The sequence below is a fragment of the Symphodus melops genome (genome assembly GCF_947650265.1).
Source record: "Symphodus melops genome assembly, chromosome: 1".
Lineage (NCBI taxonomy): Eukaryota > Metazoa > Chordata > Actinopteri > Labriformes > Labridae > Symphodus > Symphodus melops.
Window position 1 is genome coordinate 39,287,808 of NC_136691.1, and position 24,271 is coordinate 39,312,078.

General features: G+C 38.6%; 2 protein-coding genes across 3 annotated transcripts; both read left to right on the plus strand.

Annotated features, from left to right (window-relative positions):
* Positions 1–3,962: 3,962 nt before the first annotated feature.
* On the plus strand, positions 3,963–11,372 carry stc1 (stanniocalcin 1). Of its 2 annotated transcripts, none has more exons than XM_079339141.1 (4): positions 3,963–4,245; positions 5,993–6,135; positions 6,232–6,443; positions 7,091–11,372. In XM_079339141.1, exons 1-4 carry the CDS (start codon positions 4,068–4,070, stop codon positions 7,389–7,391), a joined length of 834 nt encoding a protein of 277 aa, XP_079195267.1. In that variant the 5' UTR covers positions 3,963–4,067; the 3' UTR covers positions 7,392–11,372. The 2 variants fall into 2 exon arrangements, with proteins under 2 accessions (XP_079195267.1, XP_079195268.1); XM_079339142.1 differs by having other exon boundaries at positions 5,996–6,135.
* Positions 11,373–21,902: 10,530 nt separating this feature from the next.
* On the plus strand, positions 21,903–23,166 carry nkx2.7 (NK2 transcription factor related 7; the record flags this gene model as incomplete). The annotated part of the gene is made up of 2 exons (XM_079361655.1): positions 21,903–22,137; positions 22,637–23,166. The coding sequence occupies 2 exons, from the start codon at positions 21,903–21,905 to the stop codon at positions 23,164–23,166; spliced, it is 765 nt and encodes a 254-aa protein (XP_079217781.1).
* Between the last annotated feature and the right edge of the window lie 1,105 nt (positions 23,167–24,271).

A 24,271-nucleotide genomic window follows, 5' to 3' on the forward strand; every position in this document is an offset into this window, starting at 1 on the left:
TATTTCCTCTCGGGCATGCACAGAAAGTATGTGGTGGTTGGCTGTCTACTGTAGTCTTTGCAGTGTGTTGTCATGCAACTTTTTTGTCTGCCACAGACACCACTTTAGCATTCCCCCCATTACTCCTCCGCAACAATTAGACTGAAGGCGAAAGATCACAGGGACTAAGATACCCCACTTTGAAACTGCAGTCTGAATACCTGACCACTAAAACTACGTAACAAAAAACAAATTAACAGCACCTGCGAGCTCAGAGCAACCTGCTAGTTTTTCAGAAATACAGAGGCAAGTTACTGTCAGCTCAAAAAGTACTGTATTGGGTTGCCGTTTCAGCTCAATTAAAAGAGCGCATGCACCACATGTACAAAGGTTATAATCCTTGTCACACTGTTCGTAGGTTTAACTAATTGTGACAGTAGTGCATTCCCAAACAGCAACCCCCAGTGTGGAAGTGCAACATCCTGCAGTTTGTCGAGTGTCTGCTTGAGGCTTGATGCAAAAGCACCAAAAGTCCCATGATGAACAAATCCAGAGGGAGTTACCCTTAATTGCATAAGGAAGTCATTACTACACAATATTTTGTCCTAAGGTATATTTTACATTTGCTACATTGATTTTCAGAATTTTGCATAATGTTTAAATTAATTGTAATATGTAATAATAATGTATTATAATAATGTAATTCAATCCTAATAAAAGGTTTGAATTACAAACAGCATGAAGAGTCGCTTTGTCTTTTTTTATTTAAACCAAGGTTGGTGCACAAATGTCACAGTTTTGAAGCAGATGTGTAGCCCAAATCTGAAGAGTTTTTTCATAAACTTTAAACTGTTTTATTCACCACCGGAGATCTGTTTACATCCCACCTCAGGCCTGTGTAACAGAGGCGTTACAGCACCTGGCTGACCTGATCGCAGGCGTGGAGAAAAAACATCCTGACTTTCTGCTCATCATTTTAGGGGATTTTAATCGAGCAAATTTAACCCACAAAAATTCCTTATTACAGACAGCATATTTTGTGCTCCAGCAGGGGGGCTAACGCACTGGACCACTGCTACACAGTAATATCACTCTGTTTCCCGTGCAGCTTTGGGACTCTCTGATCACTGTCTAATCCACCTCATCCCAACCTACAGGCAGAAGTTAAAAACTGCTAAGCCTCTAGTAAGGACTGTAAAGACATGAGCAGAGGAGTCAAAGCAAGAGTTACAAGCCTACTTTGACTGCAAGTGTTTTAGAAGCTGCATCAGAAAATCTCAACAAACTCATTGACACTGTGACATCTTACATCAGCTTTTGTGAGGACACACAAACAACAAGCCCCAGTTTACACCTCAATTTAGGAAGCTGCATCAGGCCAAGGAGGAAGCCTACAGGAAATTGGACTGGGAGCTGTTCAAACAGGCCAGGAACAAACAGAAAGGCGATTAGCCCCATTTCCATTGAGCGGTCTGGCTTGGTTCGTCTCGGTACGGCGCACATTTTGCAGCATTTGGATAGACTAATCCCGGGATAGATTCCCAAATAACCCATCCGTACCGTCCCACCTTTTGGGACCCTTCTGTTGGGGCGCCAAGAATATCGAGCCGGCCCGTAAAGTGGAGCTAAACACTGCAGTACGATGATTGGTTGAAAGAATCGTAACTTCCCGTGTTATGTCGGCAAACAAAACGCTGCCTTGTTTAAACCACTGACTGTAACACAGTTGATTGTTTACGTCTGTATTTCTCCTTGCGGCACACAGCCTTCTCTGAAACAAAGCTTGATTGAGTTTTTGTAGTAAAGAGTCACATGCCAATGAAGTGAACTGCTGGATGCCTTCCAGCGTTGGTTTTGTTTGTACAGTGTTTTTCTTCACTATTAAATAAGGCAAACATCTTTTTTACAGAATGCTTCCACAGTTAAGTAACAGCGTACACGCAGTAAACAGCAATACTGGTTCACAAATAAACATGGCATATAAGACGAAAAAGGTTTGACAATGGACTGAATTAGCCATAGCAGCTAAACTAGCCTCTTGCTAACAGTCAGCTTCGCAATCAGCATTAGCATGGTTAACACGGTTCTCGTGACTTAAAATAAATGTCTCAAAGACCATTTTCAAGATCACATTGCCACAAAACAACTAAAATAATTATTTACATCCACACTCACTGTTGGTTTCGCTTCAAGACTCAGACAACGGACTCTGTGGTGGAGCACTTGTAGCTTATGCAAGAACGCTGAAAGTGCCTGGTCCTTAAAACCGCGGTAACCTAAAATCACCACGAAGGGGAACTTAAAGGAGTCAGTCACTGACAGGAGTCAGAACAATGCTCCAACAGTTAAACATCTGCACAAAGATTGTATTGTAACCAATGGAAAGACTTTATGAATCATCCAATTTTATTGTTGTAAAGCACTTTGTGATCTTTTATCTGTGAAAGGTGCTCTATAAATAAACCTTACTTACTTACTATGTTAAAAACATGTTATGGCTGGCTAACAGCATCGCCGCTGATCATACCCATGCTCTTCACACAGAACTATGAACGATTACCATCAAATCGGAGATACAGAGATACAATATATACAATATATATAGCGACCAAAATAATATTTTTAGTAAGTGTGCTAAAAATGTCATTAAATGGTGTGTCAATGCATTTCAATTAGAAATTGACAAAACCAAAACTCTCAATTACATATGCAGTTTCACATAGTGTGAATTGTTAAATCACCAGAGATGTTTGACTTCTTGTTGCACCTTCAGAGAAGAATGGCTGTATCAAAGTTCTTCGGTTACTGCCATCTTAAATTTGTATTTGTTCTGAACTTTGCATAACGAAACAGAGAGTCGATTCGTGTTCAACATAATAGAGATAATGAAACAATTCTTGCCAATTTTGAGCATAACTAAAGAATACTAGTAAGCACATGGCTAGCAAACACATCTTTGAAAAATTGTACCCCCACAGAAGCATACTAATGTGCATAAAAGCTGAAAAAGTTTCAGTAATCGCAGAGCATATGTTTTCGGTAGTGACAATTATATAAAATTAGACACTGATTTTTTAGACTTTAGAAGACATTTATTTTAAAAAAAACTAAAAATCCCCCCAAAAACTATGCGATTTAGCTGCTTATCATGCAGCCATGCAGGGACAGGGGTGTAATGTCACTTCCTGGTCAAAAATGCAGGGGTGTGGCTTAAATTTAGGTTCAGCCAAGCCTCTAAAACACCTATGTTTCGGTAGTGACATGAAAACTAGGGACATGATTTTTTTGAGTATAGTTTTTTCATTTAAAAATTAAACCCACAAAAAAATATAAGTTGCTAAACCTCTGTTTAAACTTAATCATTAATATATTTTAATTTACACTGTTGAACCAAATCTAAAAAATGTTTTAAGTGGTATTTACAGAAATCGACATTTAGGGATCATGATTGGGGACAACTACTTCACAATAGAAAGTAACATATAAATGATGATTTTGTATTTATTTAGCTTATTACTATTTCAGTTAATGCCATGAGTTAAAATAGATCATAATATTATCTCAGTAAATACCCACCTATTAATACTTAATTGTTTTTTTGAACCTTTTTTTGTAAAGGGACTTCACTTTGTAGAATGCCCCATATAGGAGATGTGTTTAATAAATTATAACTTGAGAAATGCAGAAAAGTATTGATGATAATGATAGTGTGTAGGCCTATAGGCTATAGTGAATTAGACTCATATGGCTTAAGTTAAAAATAATCTATTAAGTGAAATGGAGAAAACAGTAGCCTATTCATGTTTAGCTGTAAGGTCAACAGTGTTGGCCGATGTAAAATCATTGTATCAATTAGTAGTGGAAAGACCTGGACCACGGGCTTGAATGCTGAACTCCGATTGGTCCAAAGGCAGGACTCGTAATGTTCAGCGCTCCCATATAAACCCATGCAGACTTGACATCGGTTCTAGCTGTCATGCAAGTCAAAAGGAGAGTAAGGGATTCAGTGTAGTGTAAGCTTGTATCGTATTTGAAATATCCTACATCTATTTCCTGTGCTGCAGAAGCTTTTGGGGCAGTATACTCTTATGAATTACACACAGAGCAGGAGCCGTCTCTTTGCATTTAGTTGTATCTGTGTTGAGAGGACGATGCCTTTGAGAACCGGACTTTTTATCCTGATGGTGCTAAATGCATCTGCATATGAATTGGACCAGAACGAGTCTTATTCGCCAAGAAGAACACGCTTTTCTGCCAATAGCCCTAGTAAGTAACACGCCGCTCCCATTTGCATATTTCACAGAGTGCACTGCTTGTTTTCTGTAAAGACCATTTCCACAATGCACAGAAAAACCTACCCTTGCTCGGTCACAATGTGGATATTTTTTTCCCCCACATATAATGTATATATTGTTTTGGCCTCTGCACCCATTTCTGAATAAACGAGCGCGAGATTCACGGAGAAGGTTGCAGGATTAACGCTGTGGTTCTGCCGGTGTCCTGCCGGCAACAGATGAGCATGGAGCTTGGTGCTGACACCTGAGAGCGCAGGCTGTGTCATGCTGATAGTCCCTTTCTCATGGCTTTGGCTGCTGCATAGATCCCTCTGTGCAGAATTACAGTGGACTTGGAGCGGGGCTTTTAGTGAATACAAGATAAAGCTTATGCCTTCCTGTGTTGCCTTCAAGTCAGTAAAAGAAGTAGGACCAGTGTTTTTTTTTCTTCTGAATATGCCTTTAAAAAGATACAGTTTGGGTTTTTAAATACAATCATTTCAGTTTATTATACATAAAAAAACTGTCAAAATCCCTGATAGTCAGCAATAAGGAATCATATTGCTTAGGCCTACCACAAATCTGCATTTTTGTTCTCATGTTTTTGTTAATACAGAGGTAGGCAGCGTTGTTAGACAAGGCAGTGGGTAACAGAGATGCTGAATACCTTTGTGCAGGAATTGCTTCATCATCATAAGAATTGCAGCTCACTCTCTTTATTTTGAGAACAATCTCTGGTCCCTGATGGCAAACAGACTTTATCTGACTGTGCAGGTCAACATGAGGCCCCAGATTCAGGAGTCTGCCAAGTAGGCTTAGGCTCTGCGGTGACATTTCTTAATGATTATTACAAAGGGTTTGGAGTCAGGCTGCTTGCCATTGCAGTGGATTCTTGGGTGAAGAATTATGAGGAGTCAACTTTATGTATTCACTGATTTACATATTTTGTTTTATAGCTCTGTTTTGGTGTAACATTTTAGAAGGATTATACGTTATTTGAGCTGAATTGCTTATGGTCATGATCAGTTTTTGAAAAATAGACGGAAGGGATTTGTGATGTTGCAGAATGGATACTTGATAGGATTTTTTTTTAAAGAAAGACAGGAAAGAGTATTACCTGTAGGTTGGTTATCCTAATAAGCCATGTGGCTATTCTAAGATGAATATGATTTTTCTGAACGTGTGTCCATGTAGATTTTAATTGGATCAACTGCATATAAGTAACTGGAATATGAATTTAGCAGTCAAGAATAATTCAGTGGTTTGAATGAAAGGTTCTTAATTCAGCTTCCTGTTACAGTTTGTAAAAGAAATTGAGGACAGACCTTGGTCTCAACATGTGCTTTTATGTGTGCGTTTGTATGCCAATGGTACTTGTGTATTTTTGTGTGTAGATAAGCATGCCAACAGTTTTCAGGAAACTCTTTGGTATTTCTGGTACTGTTCATCCAAGCTTTGCTGAAAAGAACCAAACAGTGGAAAAAAGGTCCTTGCCAAGAGAAAATTGCACTTTTGCCAAATAGTGTGTGAGAGTTTCCCAGTTGTAAGGTGTCCAATCTCCAGTCAAGTTTGCCTTGAGTGACTGTATGTCTTCTGTGAATACCAAAGTATGGAACTTCTCTTTTGTTGGCCACATTTCTGAACTGAAACCCTGGAAACCTCTTGTGTAATGAGCTCAGTGAGTGTCAGTGAAGCTACTGTTGGCTCCCCTGCTGATGGTCCATTCTCTGTGCCCACAGCAGATGTGGCACGCTGTCTCAACAATGCCCTCCAAGTTGGCTGCGGAGCCTTCGCCTGCCTGGAAAACTCGACTTGTGACACTGATGGCATGCATGACATCTGCAAGTCTTTCCTATACAGTGCTGCTAAATTTGACACTCAGGTATACACATTAATTCCTATCTAAACAACTATATCCTTTTAGTTTCATGGGTGTCAGGGTTAGAATGTGTGAAGCATTGCTGTTCTTTTTTTACAGGGTAAAGCATTTGTGAAGGAGAGCCTCAAGTGCATTGCCAATGGCATCACCTCGAAGGCATTCCCCACCATCCGCCGCTGCTCCACCTTCCAAAGAATGATATCTGAAGTCCAAGAGGAGTGTTACAGCAAGCTGGATATTTGCACTGTGGCTCGATCAAATCCAGATGCTATTGGCGAAGTGGCACAACTTCCAAGTCACTTCCCAAATAGGTGAGCTCTTCTGCTCCCATATGTCTTGTCACAGTTATGAACTGTAGTAAACATTGTACAAATTGTTTGTATTTCTACAATGAGTTTGTCATTTGGGATGTTCGGCTATTAAGCTATTTTAACCAAAGGCAAGATATAGAAAAAATGGTTTACTGCATTAATTCCTTACAAGGAAGTAAGTGTGACAAAGAGAGCTCCTCTCCCTGAAAAAAATAGAAATGTACTGTACACGACTTCCATGTTGCAAAAAATCTCTTAGACTTCAGTTTATTCAGCATAACAGATGGCTGAATTTGTATTGATTTCCATGTTTTGTTGACCATCTGCTCCTTACATTGTTCTTTACAATGAGAGTAAATGAAACAAGAAGATCAAGTTTGCATGTTTTTGTTCCTATTATTCTTGTAATTCATGTAGGATTGCAGTTTGGGCAGTGGATACAAAAGGGGGCTGGAAGGGTGGAGCACATGGATTAGTAGTGACTGTAGAAGGGATGGTTACTCCCAGTTGCATGACATCAGACTGCAGAGTACTGTGCAGATACATACAGATACGCACAAAGATTCAGAAGGTAAAACTGGAATGTACTGTTGTACATTTTCGCCCTGTTGAAAAGTAAATCTGTGATGCTTGTTTTGTCCTCTTAGGTTTTACGGTAAGCTGCTACAGAGCCTGATGGACTGTGACGAGGACACAGTGGACCGCATACGGACCAGCATGGTGTCGCGGCTGGGCCCAGAGATGACCATGCTTATTCAGCTGCTGCAGAACAAGCCCTGCCCATCCACTGCTGCGGCTGCAGCTGCTGCCATCCCAACTGGAGTGGAGGGCCGTGGGAGCTGGCGCTGGTCCATGGGTCCCCATATGTACAAGATCCAGCCTAATCTGCGAAACAGAGACTCTGCCAGTCATTTTGGCAAAAAACGCTCAGCCAGTGACAGCTCCTAACTTCCTCTCAGATTCAGAAACTCCTCACACTCCGCAAAACATCGTGAAGCTCCTCTATTCCCTAGGGGTGACAGAATACATTCCTCTGCTAGACTGGAAGTCACAGAAATATGCACCTCTAGGGAATGCCGGAACACCCATAGAGTCAAATTTGATTGTTGCTATATTGTATATCTTACACTTAGGCCCTTTCATTGACTATTTTTAAAAGAATCCACTCACAGTTAGTGTTGAACATGTGGCTGTTGCATCAGTGCAACATGGTATGAATCCTTAACACGTCTTTTGATGCCAAGAAAAAAAAAGAAAGAAAAAAAACCAGCTCTAGTGGTTCCTGCCTCTAGAGCACAGTATATACGTTAAAAGATAAATACTCATAATCTTGACGTTTGTTTATGACTAGAAATCAGTAGTTGGATTATTATTAGTTAATTGATAGGAATGAGAATTTATTGGTAGATGTATCTAATATTTCAGCAATGAGACCTGTGAAATTGTGAGCATGAGATGTGGAAATAACCTTCTATTTTCTGACATTAACTTAACAGTTAAATGTACTGTAAACAACATTATCTGAGACAGCCATAGCTAGCCCTCTAAGAGAGAGTGAGAGCTCATACGGAGGGAGGTCTGTAGAGGTTTTATTATAACCTTTGAGAGGTTACCTTAAACTGACCAAAAACTACAAACTGCCCTGAATGCTATTCATGAAAAACCAAAATAGTGTCTCTTAGCTATAGCACTAAGAATTGTTTAATTTTTTCTGATGGCAGGTGTAGCCACGTTTGTCCAGGTCATGACCAAGTCTTACTATCAGAAAAAAAGTCCATTTCACATATCTTGTATCCAGACACTTGTAATGCATATGACTGTTGAGCTCTTAAGTATACATGGGACCATGTTTAGTGGAATCTTTATATGTGTTTTTAACTGAGCGTGAAGCAGTAGTGTATGAGCAGGAGTTGATAAGCACATTCACCAATGAGACTGAGAGCAGCCATCTTCTTGGACCGATGGTCACAGCTCTCTGAGGTGAATTCATGACATACACACTGACTTCAAGATTTAGAATGACTATTTAAAAAAGCCTTGTTGGAATGATATTTATTTTCCTACTATATTATTTAATGTTTGATTTGTTTTGATGCATTTTATTGTGGTTTTAATTAGTTTACAGCTTTAAAAACAAGTTCAGACATGGCTCCTATTTGAACATGAGCTCTATGCCAAAAAAGTGAGCTAACACTCGGTGACTGAATGGGACCCATGTCATGACTCTGTGCTGGCCATAGGGGAACAAGGTTGGTCATTCAAGTCAGGTGATCTTCTTCCTGGGTGTTACAAGGGACCACAACATATAATAGGTTAATTTTGACAGATTTTCTGGTTGGGGAAAAAAGGTTTTATGCAGCTGCTAGATGAGCCTGTGCTGGAGGTTTGTGCTAGTAACTTAGGATTTACCAGGTATGACCACAGTTAAACAAACACCAGAATCAAGTACCCCCATAGACAATTATCATCATTCTTTTCTTATTTGCTGCTATCACTTAATGCTTTTGATGTGTCAATTCAGATTGCCCAGATTAAATGAAGAGCTAGATTGAATAAAAAAAAACAAAAAACAAAAAAACATGTTGACATCCCATACTAACGTTGTTGTTTTTTAAACTATTTGACAACTCTGATCAGATCACTTAATGTAATGACAAAAATATAAATTTGGTTTTGTAATATCTAAATCATAATGTCAGCAGAATTAACTGTTGCTGAACCTGAAAGTACCGGTACCTAATTCCAATCATTTCAACCTTAGACCCACCTATGTATTGGTCCAACCTATAAACAGCCAGAGCAAGAAAAACTAGCAAAGGAAAATGTTGTGAATTTTCCATATATATTTACTCTGTAGAACCCAGTATATCTCAGGTCCACATGTTTGCACTGTTATTTAGCTACAGATAAGCAGCACAAGCCGGAGGGGAAAAGCTCACAATACATGTGAAGTTATTTACAGACAGCTGTTACTGACCAGACTCTTGATGCACAATCAGGGATTCATTTAGTTGGAGTTTCATTGATGGATTCAGTGAGTTTATTGACAATGACACTCAGGATTTCTCAGCAGGTAAAAGCCCACCTAAATATATTAAGGAACATCGCACTCACCAAAATAACTTTTTTTCCCAGCTCTCGGTATTGGTCAAAACAAAGTACTGAGCCAATGTTTGTGTTTAAATTGCAACATTGTTTGTTGTGATATATATTTTTAGTGCTATACTGCCAACCATTGAAACTGTATCTTGGAAGACAATGCAGGTGGCTGTACAAAAAATTGGTGGAGCAATCCAGAATTAAGCAAATACATTAACATAAAGTGAATTGAAAAGATAAGCTTAATTGTCACAATGCATGATCTGTGGACAGATACTCAATATTAGTTTTATTTATAGGGGTATCCCTTAATATTGGTAACTGTACATTAACATCACCAACCAGTCCAAGTAGAGTGTTATATGGTATATGACGATCAAGACAATCACTCAATATGTAGATCAACGAGAGCAGTGGTCACTGAAAAGGGTCTTCATGCTGGTGTTTGATTTATATATACCTGTTAGATGCTGGTGTTCAATTATAAAACCAGTGGGATAAGTGAGTTTTGAAGTAATGTGGAAATATTTGCACACATCGGAAATGCAATTTAGAGATTAAATGGACAGGGCAGGGTTCAATTCCGTATCATTAAGTTTGACTTAGAAAACATCTTTTTTTTAAATATTTGAACCCATTTAGCTACCTTAAGAAATATTTTATTGAACAATTGTAAGAGGTTTGCCTTGTTTGGGTTGTTATTGCAGTTAATCTATGACTTCTTGAAATGAATTGAACCCAATCCTGTGTGATAAAATGTAAGTTGTCCTGGACTGACAAGAATGAAGCAGAGACCAGAAAGAAAGAGATGTCAGTGTATACCTAATAGCTATGTTACGAATTCCAAACTATGCAATAATCTCATATACAGTATGGAGGATTCACTGCAACACAGAAATTGACCTTTATTTTATTCAGTGCCAGCTAATGCTGTGTTAATAAAGCAGCATATTTGCTTTCATACTACAATCACAGTGTGAAGGCAAAGCTCATCTCTTTTGATTTTTTTTTGTTTTTGTTTTTGTTTTTTTTGTAAACTGGTGTTTCTTTTTGTTCTGTGAATATTATCATTTCGTTTGTGTCATATAATGCGAAAGGGCAGCAGTTCTGAAGGAATCACATGAGAGGTTAAGAGCTATAGTCACACTGTAAAATATCCTAGCTTACTATTTTATGTTCAATATGCACTTTGCATCTTAACCACTAAAAAGGGCATTGAAACATTCAGCACATGTGCAATCCAGACATGTTTTATTTACCAAGTGAATAGAAAATGTGTCTGAAATATTTTGCAACCTGAAGGGTCAGGGCTTCTTCATGTACTATTGATACATATGTCTGTATCTTTGTTGTCCATGGGTAAATCCAAAACTCAACAGCTGCTGCTAAACTGTTACTTCTCTGTGTGAAGCTGATCCAGATGCCTGTGGGTACTCAGATCAATCAGCACACAGTGAACTCAGCATCAGTCCACATCTACTTTTTTTTTTAAGTCTCTTCATGTCTTCGTATTTATTTTCTATGAACATTCCTTGTGTCAAATATATTTGGCATGGGCAAATTGACTGTTTTCTCACTAAGTCAAGAGTAATGGTAATTTCAGAGAATGTACCTGTATACTGAATGTCTGTTTCGATGAGAACATGCCCAAGTCAGGAGACACATGAAGGCTGTTAGGAGAAAAAAAAGTGAATGAGTTGAGTTACTTTCTGTTTAGTTTAGGGTGCTTAAGGTGGTACTGGAGCATTATTAAATCAACCTTTGGTGACCTTTGTGAAACAATCAACTGTCAACACCCTCACTTCTGGCACTTCATGGTACTCTTTCCTTTCAAGACTTGAAATATATATATATATATATATATATATATATGTATATATATATATGTATATATATATATATATATATATACACACACACACACACATATATATGCATATATATATATATATATATATATATATATAATGTTGTGCTTAAACAAAATCAGAAGCTTCAGTGACTATAAGTTTATTTTGTATTCATATATATATGAATAGTGACAGTTATTTTACTATCAGATTCAAAAAGGATTTAAGAAGATAACGATAAAGTTCCTGATGCTATGTAACGCATGATTGACCCTTGTGAATCACTTGCACTTTAAAATATACCCATTTACATATATACCCATTCTGTGTATATGTTTGGGTTTTTCCTCTGTACTGAAAAGTCATGAAAGATACAAATGCATTGATTGTGTGTCTTTTCTTGATAAGAAATAAAATATTTATCATATCTGGCATATGGTATGAAATATTTTGCTTTGCTCTTGTTTCACTCATTTGAATAAAACATCACCTCCATAGTTGTGGCACTATCAATTTTATAAGCTGTTGTCTTCAAACCTTCTAAACAATTCCTCAGTTTAATTGTTGGAAAAAAGGGGGGAAATTAAAGTCTTAAGTGTTATGATCCTTATTGGTTAAGTGAATTCAGACATGCTAATATGATACTGTGGTTTTATAGTATTGCATTAAAAAAAACTGTCCATTAGAAGATGCTTGGCAACATGAAAACATTTTTATAGTTCTCCCTAAGAACCACAAACTATATCAAAATGTGAGACAAACTGCTATCAATGATTATATCCAAAGCAATTAGCATTTCTAATGCCAATTGCAACCTAAAATGTCATGATTTGGTTTAGTTAGTGCCCTCCCACTTGTGTGTGTTGTCTGTTTTCACATGTCTGTCTGCTCCTTCTGTGTCTCCTCCCCGGTCAGTAAGCAGCGGCAGGTGTGGCTACCAGGTGCTCCTAATCAGCTCATCAACTCCAGTATATAAACCAGGTCTCGACACTCAGTCCCCGCCAATTAGTAACTCCACAAGTGGTACCAAGACTAGTACCTTACTTCTCTTATTTACTCTAGTGGTTATTTCATTGTTGATTATATCCATACTTGCCCTCCTCGTGTTTTTCTTACTGCTCGTCAGCACTCAACAGTACTCACCTGCTTACCTGCATACCTGTCTGCCTGCCTGCTGCTCTTCAGCCCCAGCCTTCACCTCACGCGTTTGGGACTTCAGGACTGCACTCATCTCACCGCTCACTGGAGAGGAGGGACTTTCGCACATTTCACCTCACCTGTTGTTTACTAGCTTGACTTTCATTAAAAGAACCTTCTTTTACCTTACCTTGTCTGTGAGTTACGCAAGTGTAACATAACAATGAAAAATAAAATTATGAACAGGTTTGTCATCTTCACAAAGACCAGGAATGGCTTTCTTAAAAGCATGCATGGAGATGTTTTAACTCTAAAACCTGGATTTAAACTCAAGCAAAAGCTTTGAAAAAGTAAAGAAGTGTGCTAATAAAATAGATTGAAATGTGATGCACAGCACTGGATCTAGGACATAGAATGGGGCTAAACGGAAACCCTTTTCTAGAGTTACTTGGGTTGAAAGGTTCCAGGTTGGAGTGAGGATACTCCCCTCACTGCGTAATGGGAGTGAACTGGGAACATCTTGCTGAAGTCAGAGTTCAAAGCCGTGATTGTTGAAGTGACTTTCATGAGATATGGCTGGAAGGCAGTCTATACTTGTTGTGACAGAAACCTCAGTACCCATAGGTGGACACTGGTGGTGAAGGAAGCCGTCATGCTGTGGAAGGAGGACTTTGAGCTTAGTTAGCCCATTGGTCTTCGGCAGTATCAGGCAGGGCCTGGGTGGTTTGGAGGGCTGTGGAAGGAAAACACAGGTGGTCAATTAATTGAGGGAGGCTCTGCAGGAGGACGTTCTGGCAAACTGTTACCAGGGCTTGGCTCGGGGTGTCTGCCCTAAGGTAGAAGAACTGTTAACCCTGAGTAGGATATTGTGTAGCAGTGGAAATAGCACACTGAGGAACTCCTGAACCCAAACAATAACAACAGGAAGAAGAGTTTGGAGATAAAGGGGAAACCCAGCCTTCATCCTTGGCAGAGGTCACAGAAGTAGTTAAGAAGCTCTTCAAAGGTGAGGTGCCAGGTGTAGATGAGATGATGACATGCCTCTTCAGTGTTCCGTTGATGTCTGGGGCAATTCTAAAAACGGAGTGTTCCAACTATCAAAACATCACACTATTCAGACTGCCAGATTTTGTTCCCCAGGGTACTGGAAAGATACACTTTAGGTATACAAAGTTAAACATGCTCCAGGGTTGTACCTTGACATTTATTCTTTGTGTGATTGTCATAGACAGGAAGTCATGGCCCAGCCATTATGGGATCCTCAGAAATTCCTCTCTGCTTTTTGCAGATGATGTGGTTCCATTCGCTTCCATAAACTGTAACCAAACTTCAGCACTTCCACGCATATGCAGCCAAGTGCCTAAAGTCTGATAAGATCATTCTCAGCCGAAAAAATGGAGAGTACCCTCATATGGTGGGGAACGAGTAGCTTCCTCAAGCAAATTAATTATATGTCAGGGACTTTTTTGGACGAGAGGGTCAAATGGATCCTGTAATTGATGGTCAGGTTGATGTGTCGACAGTAGTATTTTAGTTGTTGCTCTGAGATGTTTTGGTCAAGACGTATCTGAAAAAAAGGCAAAACTTTATATTTGCAAGTCAATTAACATTCCAATTAAAATCCATAATTATGAGCTTTTGGTAGTGACAAAGATACAATCCTCGATTCCTTTGCTTCAAAAGGAGGCAGCTGAGATTGTTCATGAATCTGTTAGAGATGCCTCTGGGGAATCTTGCTCTTGGTTTTTCAGGCATGTTCAACTAAGAAGAGTGACCAGATTAGACCCAGCGACCGTTGGGGTGAATGTATCACAGCTGGCCTGGAAACATCCTATGATTCTGCTGTAGGAACTTGAAAAAATTGAGGTGGAAATTCTAGGTTCTCTTGTTTAGCCTGCTGGCCCAAGGTAAGCAAAAATATGACAATGAATAAAATGTAGAATTTTGAAATATATATATCGTATAGTTTGCAGTCATATTTTGAGTAGTGACTCTGGCCTGTAAGCTCCTTATGGAAGCACAATTTCTAGTAAAGCAGGGATTGGGGAAAGACTCCAAATAATTTACACTTTAAAGAGTGTAGACTTAAAGCCTACATGTATTTTGCAGTCCAGGTGGGGCTTTCTAGCATAGAGATGCCTTTTACAAATCCCATCTAAATTTACGGTCTTCCAATCACTTGGTGGCACTGATGAAAAAAAAACTAGGGTACTTGAAATACAGTCTTAGAACTGTAATGGACGTATATTTTCTATATATAAAATTTCAACGTGTAATTGCTATTGCTGTGATTTGCCAAATGTTTTTGTGTTATGTGTGCTTTTTTCATGAATTTGAATTCTTAATTTAAAAATGTTGTCAAGAAGAAGACCGAGTTTGTTTACTTTGTGATTTAGATGAAATTGAAAATGAGATTAATTTTTTTCCCCTACTGTCCACTATACGATGGTATAAGGGATGTCCTTTTCAAAAAAATGTCTCAAATTTATGCTGATTTTGTTTGGTTAGACGATTATGAAAAACTTGTGTTTCAAAAAAGGAACCTTACCTGTTTCAGATTTTATTTATAAAGCCTGGGAAAAGAGGCATTATTTAAAAAATGAACTATGCCAGGAACCTGCAACTTTGTAATGATACTATGTAATGTTACTACCACTGCAATGCAATGTATAATGCAATGTATTTTTTGGTGTCTTATAAGCCCATGAGAGTTGGGCACAGTGTGTGCATGACACGAAAATAAAATTCATTCATTCAATTCATTCATTCAAGTTCTTGTGTATTGATATACGGTTACTACTCAAACTAATACAGATCAAAGATCCTTTTTGATGATTGTGGACTATATAATTACTCTTTTTTTAGTTCCTTTTTTGTCCTCTTGCTGCTAAATGCTCCACTATTTTATATTAATCTGTTCGTCACTTACTTTGTCTGTCAGCAGTTTAATACTGGTTAAACACTTTTCCCCCTCAGCACAGTAAGTTATTGCTAAATTAAAATCATCATGAATGCATTGTTTTTTGTGTAGAATATACTCCCAAATACTACATCAAAGTCTTTCCACTGAATCATGAAGTGGCACCTCTATTAAACACAAATCACATAACACTGCTATCTTTAACCACATGTATTCAGTATGTGTGACAAATCATGCAGGCCCCATGGAGGAATAATAATAAGATAAAGGACATAGTGAGCACCTCCTGATGAAAATGAACTTTCCAAAACTTCAGCACAAACGAGCTGAAGCTGCAAAGTGCCTGTTTGGTTGGAAGAGCCTGAGGAAAAGAGGGTGCAGAATGCGAGAGGCTCCGTGGACGCTAATCTCAGTCAGAGGCAGATATAATTTCATGCCTATTTAGAGAAGAGTCCTGAAGGGCTTTCTCATCAGCCGCTCTCCAGTCTCATGGATAGGTGATGCAGCAGCTCTGCACACAGATTCTATCATTGCCTTCTTTAAAGAAATATTCACTCCTAACTCATCAATTAAATTAGCACAAGCATGATGGACAAGAAGGAACACTTCAGAATTTTTCCCATTTGGTCAGTCTGTCTCTCACTGAGTCTGTTTGCACAGTTCCATAGCAGCAGCTTTGTAGTGCAACTTTTACAAAGCAATTTGGATGGAATTACTGCTTTCAACACAGAGAAACATCTTGTTGCCAGGAAACATTTGAACAGATTTTTGACCCTGTCTCTTCACATTGTTGCCTTTTGCTTGGACTGCTGCCGAGTGTATAACCACCCTGACAATCACAACCCTAGAAAAAATGAATAATGATGAAATTAGAATACAATTATGGAGATTTAATTCATACCATCTGCTTCTGTTTTTTGTACGATGTTTGGGCTTTATAAAACTGGTAATGAATCAGTGCTTCATTTAAGCTACAAGATACAACCTTCTACTTTAAATGAATGTACCCTGTGCATCTGCATGTTTTTAAATCATATGCCTGCAATATGATATATGAGCAGTCAATGCATGACAATTGCTCAGAAGTACCCTGTGAGTGATGTTGCTCTTTTTGGACTAACAGAACGACCCTGTAGTCAAAGCTCATAAATGACCATAAAGCTTCTGCCTACAAGCTGCAGTAAAAGACACACAAAAGGGCCATTGTTTGTCATTGTTTTAACTTCTTGATTAAATTGTGAGGGAAAGGAGCAATGTATCCATAGTGCATGCATAGTGTCAGCAATTTGATGGGACATATGAACAATGCACTGTGGTTAGTGCGGTACGGCAATCGCCCTCCCTTCTCCCAGTGTGTTTTATATTCATTATGTCCTTCTCTTTCCCATGAAACTTGTGGCATATTCATCAGCAGTGTGACAAATTAGATGTGCAGTGAAATGGAGTAAGACTGAGAGCAGTGGAAGATTAGATCCACTCCAATCTTACCCAGCAATCACTATCCCTTCATTTCTGTGGGGAAATACCAAAGGACGGGAAAGAAAATTAGATCAAATTTTACTGAACAAAGCGCTGAAGTGGCAGGGGAAAGAGATGAAACAGAGCATTTTCCATTTCTGCCAAAGCATCTCCAGATTTGTCTTGGAATCAAAAGCAAAGCAGTTTGCAGTTTGGGTAGGCTTTACACATTTGATGCACATAAAATGTATGTAGCAATGACTGTGAAGTAAAAGGTCCATTGTTTTTGTTACTGTCACATTTTTAATTTGCACAACAATGTTTTCTGTGTGCACCTGATGTCTGATACAGCCAATATAGTTGATGGAGCCAAATGAGCATCATATCTAGTCACTTCACCAGTGCAGTTGAAATGCTCTTGAACACTCTCAAATGTTGCTTTCTCATCAGCACCTGGCTGTTTCAATAGCTCTCCAAATCATTATTCAACATAAAAAGGCAGTTTTCCACCAGTCGTGTTACACCCAATGTTGTTTAAGTTTGTAACAGATCATTTATTCAATTTTTTTCTCAACGAATAGACTGAGAAGAATCTTTTTATATTCTGTGTTCCATTCACTCTGCTTTTCATTAAGTTTGAAAAGAAGCGTCTGGTGTTTTAAGAAAAAAAAATATTTTGATCCTAACATACATTATAAAATTCAACAATCTGCTGGACATTGTTTGCCTCAAAGTCAGGGATATTCTTTCACGACTGTCAAGCGCTGACAAATCTATCCTTTTCACGCTAGACTTTAGAATGAACACAGTGCGACAGAGACATCTAGTGGCTTAAAACAGGTTACACTCATTTCTTACATCAAATCAGACAGATTGTATTGTATAGGGAAAATACACAAGAGATGAACTTTATAGCCAAAACGTGATGACAAAGTATCAGTCTGAATATATTACTGTAAGTTTAAAATGGAATCTAAAGGTCACAGGCAGTTCTCTCGGTAATCCTTTAAATACTTTAATTTCTAATAAACGGCGCAGCTGTTAAACAGCTGTTAAACAACATAGGAATACACGTTGTATTCCTATCGAACCTCTTAACAAATTTCCGGGAATATTACTTCCAGGAGCCCAAAGTAGTCAAGAATAAGTCAGGCTGTGAGAGTTAAGAGAAGATGTCTCAGTAATTTGAATCATTAGCACAATTGAGCTCTAAATGGAATGACATTTGCCAACACTATGAGATGTCTAATCACAGGTGTACATGTTTTAATAGCAAACTTGATCTCACTATTGAAGGGAACATACTGCAAATAATTAAAATGTGCTTAAAATACACTCAAACATTAGAATTAATCATATAAACATCACCTTATGCAAAAACTTGTTCGCACAATGTAAGCTGATCCTAATTTATGTGTGAAGAAAATCTTTTTATTTTCTGGGGAATCAAAGGTCAAAGAAACCGAGCTGTAGTTTATGATTTCCTAAACATAAAACCTGTAAGTCCCCTCTCATCACAGCCACACACAGATACAGTAGCTTGCATCTTTCCGCTTCATTATCTCTGTTTTACCCACAACATATAATTTCAACAATATAAAAGAACACTCCCACATCATTTAAATAAATAAGACAAAATGAAATGTCTTCCTCTGTGTGTAAATGAAGATGTCATTGTCTCATTATGTTTTGTGGAGTGTTTTTAGTTGCATATTGGCCATAGAAAGGCTGGATTCAGTTTCATGCTGTGCAGCACAACATTATATCTTCTTTCAGCTGCTTTCAAACTTCTATTTAGCTATATGATGAATTAGGGGTATTTTGTGGTTAACAGTACTTAGCTAGCTTCTTGAGTTACAGTGAGGGGGCACACAGTGGAATCAATAGAAAGGGCTTTTAAGGAATTGGAGTCACAGAAACTAAAAGGAAAAATGCTTCAAGCCATCAGAGAACACTGCTGGTGTGATTAAGTCATTTACCCATCAAAGTGGACACCATGATATCCCTGAGGTGTCAAACACTTCACAGTTTACTTCAGAGTCCTCCCCCATTTCTGCTATGACGCATCTGGCTTTGTCAGTATGGGGTGTTCCTGTTTCACTTAAATTCACTGTTGAGTGCTTGGGCAATTGAAGTTTTCAAGTTTTGTTAAATCAATATATAAGACACAATCTTACTGACAGAGCACGTTCAAGGATACAGCTAAGCAGCACTTGTATAGGATACAAATACAATGCACATGTGTATTATTATTTTAGTATGTTAAAAAAACGCACAAGGCATGAATTGTTTTCTTCAACCTACATACATTTCAACTGAAAACACTTTAATATTATTGTTAATTATGAAGCGATAGGACAGTGGATAGAATCGGAAATTGAGGGGGAATAGAGAGAGAGAGAGAGTGGGGGATGGCATGCTGAAAGGGAGCCCCATTCTGACCCAGGCCTCCCACTTGTAGGACTATAGCCTCTGTACATTGGGGCACAAGCACTTATCGCCAGGCTACCGGCGCCTCTACCCTTCCATGTTATTGCTATAAAACTTACATTCCCTATTAGTTTCATGAGTTAAGAGGAATGCACAGATTTTCTCCTGAACCTTAATTGCTTAATGGCACTTTGGATCAGAGATCAAACCTAGGGTTGAATGAAGTATTGTGTTTAAAATGGGACTTGAGAGGTGTAATATACCACTTTAGATATACCCCCCCCCAATCCCTCTCCTTTCCGCAGTCAGGCTTGCAAGGCGAAATATGACTAACAGCTACATTTGGCATATGGATCGGTGTATAACTGTAATAAAAAGTACTTTATTCTGTCATTGTGCATCAGTGCAAAATTAAAGTCTTTATTCTTTTACACTCTGTAGCACTATGACATTTTTGAAATGTTAAAATGTATTGTGAAGTGCTTCAAGCATTACAGAGATGTGTGTCGGGGTGGGTAGATGAGTGTTGCTCACAGAAATCCGTGCTTAGGGGTGTGTGTATGGGTCCATTTTTTAAATTTGAAATTAGCGAGCAAAATGAGCATTATTTTTGGTCAGAGAATACAGTTCTTACTTTCTAGAAAATCTCTGAATTAAAACATAATACAACAGAATTGCACGTTTTTGGAAGACTGCATTTCTAAAGACTCCTTATTTTTAACAAGGTAAAACTTTGTCAGCAATTGAGAATTCAGAAGTCTTGACTTATGTACAGTAGTCGGTTGGGGCTCCATCAGTGACTGAAACAAAGAAACAATACACAGTATTTTTAAAGGAGGGCAGCTGTGTCTCATCTGTGCTAAATCTTGTGTTCCAAAATGTATATTATTAAAGAAAGTGACAAATCAGTATTTATTTATTTATTTCATTTGAAACCTTTATTTAAGCCTAGAGGTTTTACTCATTTACAAAGATGTTGAGATACAACAGCAAAACAATACTTCTCATACTGTTAGCTTGAATGCCAATGCTAGAAGCTACAATACATCAAACAAATACTGAGAGGCCTTAACTGTGCTTTGATTTGGTGATTCAGCTCTGCATTCAATTTTAGCTTTGACTATAAATAGATATGTGAGAAGATGTTAGCTCTATGTCATTTGCAGTGTCAATAGTCCAGTTACATTGAAGCCTAAACAAGAGTGCCCTCCATCATTAGAACGGATTTAAACTACAGATAAAGTTCAATAGGTTTTTGAGGGAACAGCAAAAAGCTTTGCTTTTTTCCAAACCTGAATTTGAAATATGCCCCCTATAGTTCAGCTAAAGCTTTGCTAGATCTTAACTGCTTCTTCATAATTGCTTATTTTAATAGCCTAATAATAGCCATTTGTGGTTTTTTTGTTTTTTATCTTTTACATTTCAACGTTACTCCTCACAAATTTATCAAAAGAACAGCTCCATCTTTCGGACAACTTTCTGTCATTGTGTAAAAAAAATAAGTAAGTGATCATCACAAGTCAATTCTGAATTCATTTATAGAGTTCTATCTATTACACGTTGTAACCATACAATATCATCTCATCCAGAGAAGATCAGCACCTCAAAGTACTGCTTTGAAACACTCCAACCTCGATCCATAAGTGCCACCCATACATCTCCCTTCAGTGGGACAGCAGGCAGTGTCTGTCCTTGTTCCTGTCTCTGTGCACGCGCACCTCGGCCTCAGTCAAGCATCTCAGGCTGGCGCCGCCGCCTCTCCACTTCCACAACATGAGGGATAAAGTTTCTGTTTGTTGTGGCCAGAGAACACTAATAACGCGCCAGGAAAACAATGTTGATGGTAAAGCTGTTCAACATCACCTAAGATCACTCAACCCCCGAGGACCTGCAGGCTGATTAAGTGGCTTTACTGGGCTGACCAGAAACGCTGTTTGGGTATACAATGAATACATGAGCTGTTTTTAAACAGGTTGATTCATAGCCTCAGTAGTAATTGTAATTAGAAAATGTAGCTAATATAGAAAAACAGAAGAGTATGGTTTGAAATTATTTGTAGGACCCTATCTTTTGATTGTTCTTACTGCCTGCATGACAGGTAATCATTAGAAAGTTTGTTTCTTGCAGTGTGAGTTAAAGGACTAAAGTTTGAATTTACGTTTAAAGCATTTTCATCTAAACAAGGGAATAAACACCTTCCCTGTCAAATAAACAATACAAGAATGCCGTTTTTAAAGTGTCCTACACCAAAACCTAAACTACTACAAACACTGAATATGTCTTTTAAATTCTTACGTTAGTCTCATTTCCCACTCACCCAGAGATCAGGTTGTGTATTAAGTGAGGTGTTTCTGTGTAAGATGAGAAGAAAAGGAGGCTGGCTGTTTGCCAGTGTCCTGTAGAGGGGTGACAGATATATCTCCACCTTGCTCTTTAGCTGGACCGCTGAATGGTTTAAATCCTCTCAGGCCTCACTCCACATTCAGAGCAGCGAAACGTCCAGGCCTGCAGCATCACCTGGAGCACGAGCACATCGCGTAAAGGGATCCAAGTATACGGCTTGGGATGCATCCAAGCTCAACCACTACGACGCCTTTTTCAGTGAAGGACATTTTGAAGCTGGAGGACCAACATGATTTTGAAAATGAATTCTTGAAGTCTGATCAAGTAGTTCCAACGCTCTATCACAACGTCAGAGGCAGAGACATGTATGATCTGCAGACTGATCCATGCGTCTCTGAGGTGCACGAAAAGCTCCAAGCTCACATCTCAGCAGCAGAGGACGAGATGAATGAACATGGTGAGATGATACAAATCAAGAATATCCTGCTGTTATGTTATTCTTCGGGTAGTGCACACGTATGCCTTCCATATGTATTTAGTCATAGTCATTTTTTGAATCAACTATATTCCATGGAAGGTGTAGCAAACGATTTTTGACCGTGCTATATTTTAAAATGCTGAAACAAAAATGTATCAATCTACAACGCAACAAAGGAATGTATCAAAGTTACAAGTTAAGAAGAAACCTAATCTCCGGCAACAATAGGAAAATAGCCTTTAATCGAGAAGGTTGACCTCAAACTCGATTAGCTGATTTTTTAAGCGTCATTTTGGAAAATATCTCTCTCTCAAAATATCCTCGTAAACTGTTAGGCCTATTTTGTGTATTAATTTAAAGCAAATGTGTACAAATCGTCTTTCAGACTTTGACAGCTGTATGTGGGCTATAGGCCTACATAATGTTTCCAGTGTTTTATAATCTTTTTTCTGTTTTCTTTGATTCATCTGGTGCACAGAGATCAGTGGAGTTGACAGTTCCCCTGACTGTAACAGTAACTCAAAGACCAGGTCCAGGCTGCGCAGGAAGCCCCGGGTCCTCTTCTCCCAGTCGCAGGTGTCTGAGTTGGAGCGTTGCTTCAGACAGCAGCCCTACCTGTCCGCCCCAGAAAGAGAGCACCTGGCCAACATCCTCAAACTCACCTCCACACAGGTCAAAATCTGGTTCCAGAACAGGAGGTATAAATGTAAGCGCCAGAGGCAGGACCAGTGCATGGAGCTGGCGGGGTTTCCCCCCGCACCGAGGAGGGTGGCGGTGCCGGTGCTGGTGCGGGACGGGCATCTGTGCGGGGCAGGTTCAGCTCCGTATAACGTGACTCTTGGACATTATAATCCCGTGTTTGGATATGGAACTAGTAGTGTGTACAGCTATCACAGTGTGTCTTCTGCCACACAGATGAGCAACAATAACCAGTTGGCTGATTTTACATGTAACAGCGAGGGGCCTTTTAATCACGGACACTTCCAGGCTTCATGTGTCAGATGGTAAACTTTATGACAGGAATATTTATTCATGTTAAATAGTCGTCAATTAACAATCACATAGTTGCACGTGTTAAATGTGCATTGTGTATGGTTAGTTTAATTGATGAACGTTTTCAGAGTCATTCGTTAACATACTGCAGAGTGAAGTATCACAGTTTCTTTATTGTTGTTCGATTATTCTCGCCTGTTCCCCGTTTATACTCTGCGAATATAAACAAACATATTAATTGGTTGTCTATTTGTGTTTGTCAAGAGCATTTGCAAGGGGAAGAGACTCTTTAAAGTTACCTCGAAGTAAACAGTGCTATAATTATCAAAGTGTTGCATTAATGCACACAACCTATAGTCCGTTTAAAGGACTGTTAAAGATGAGGTTGAAAAAACATCTGCAAAATTATATTTTTGCCGAAGATGCACGCGCAATGTAAGTCTGTTCAGCTCAGCACATTATTTTAAGTGTCGAACTTGATAAAAGATGGATGTTTGAAATGTTAGTCTCAACTGAACTCAAATCCGACAAAAAAAATGTCCTATTACATTGTTTATTTTGTAATCTTTATTGGCCTTTATTATTTTTGGCCGAGTAAGATCTGCGTTGTGGCAAGTTTATCAAAGGGATCCATCAGAAAGTTAATGGATGAAGTTGACATGTGACCTGACTGCGCTGCACTATCAAACTGATCTCATTATTGTCCCATTCACAAATCCGCTGATAAGGCAGAAGAGCTTGTCCTGTGCGAAGCTTTGCTTGGTAAACAAACCTGCAGACACAGTGGCTCTTTAACTCTTTCAGACTCTCAATCAAACGGGAAAAACCTCCACTCAGTCTGTCAGTCAACAATCTCACACAGCTCACTGACTTAACTTAAGTGCCAAACAAACACATTTCAATTTTGTTTCTTTTATTGATTGGCGTAGGCTACATTAAAACAAAAACAAAAAAACAGATGAATAGACAATATGCTCGATAGCCTATCTTAATTCTATCTTAAATCTTAATTCTTCGTCATGCAGAGGTGTTTAAATAATAAAAAATGAAATGCATTGCTTACACATGTAGGCTATATGCGGTATAGTCCAATGTTTATGTAATACATAGCCTAATTATT

Coding starts and splice junctions, on each gene's coding strand:
- stc1 (XM_079339141.1), top strand. CDS start 4,068: ATGAATTACACACAGAGCAGGAGCCGTCTCTTTGCATTTAGTTGTATC. Junction 4,246..5,992: donor CTTTTCTGCCAATAGCCCTA/GTAAGTAACACG, acceptor CTGTGCCCACAG/CAGATGTGGCACGCTGTCTC. Junction 6,444..7,090: donor CCAAGTCACTTCCCAAATAG/GTGAGCTCTTCT, acceptor TTGTCCTCTTAG/GTTTTACGGTAAGCTGCTAC.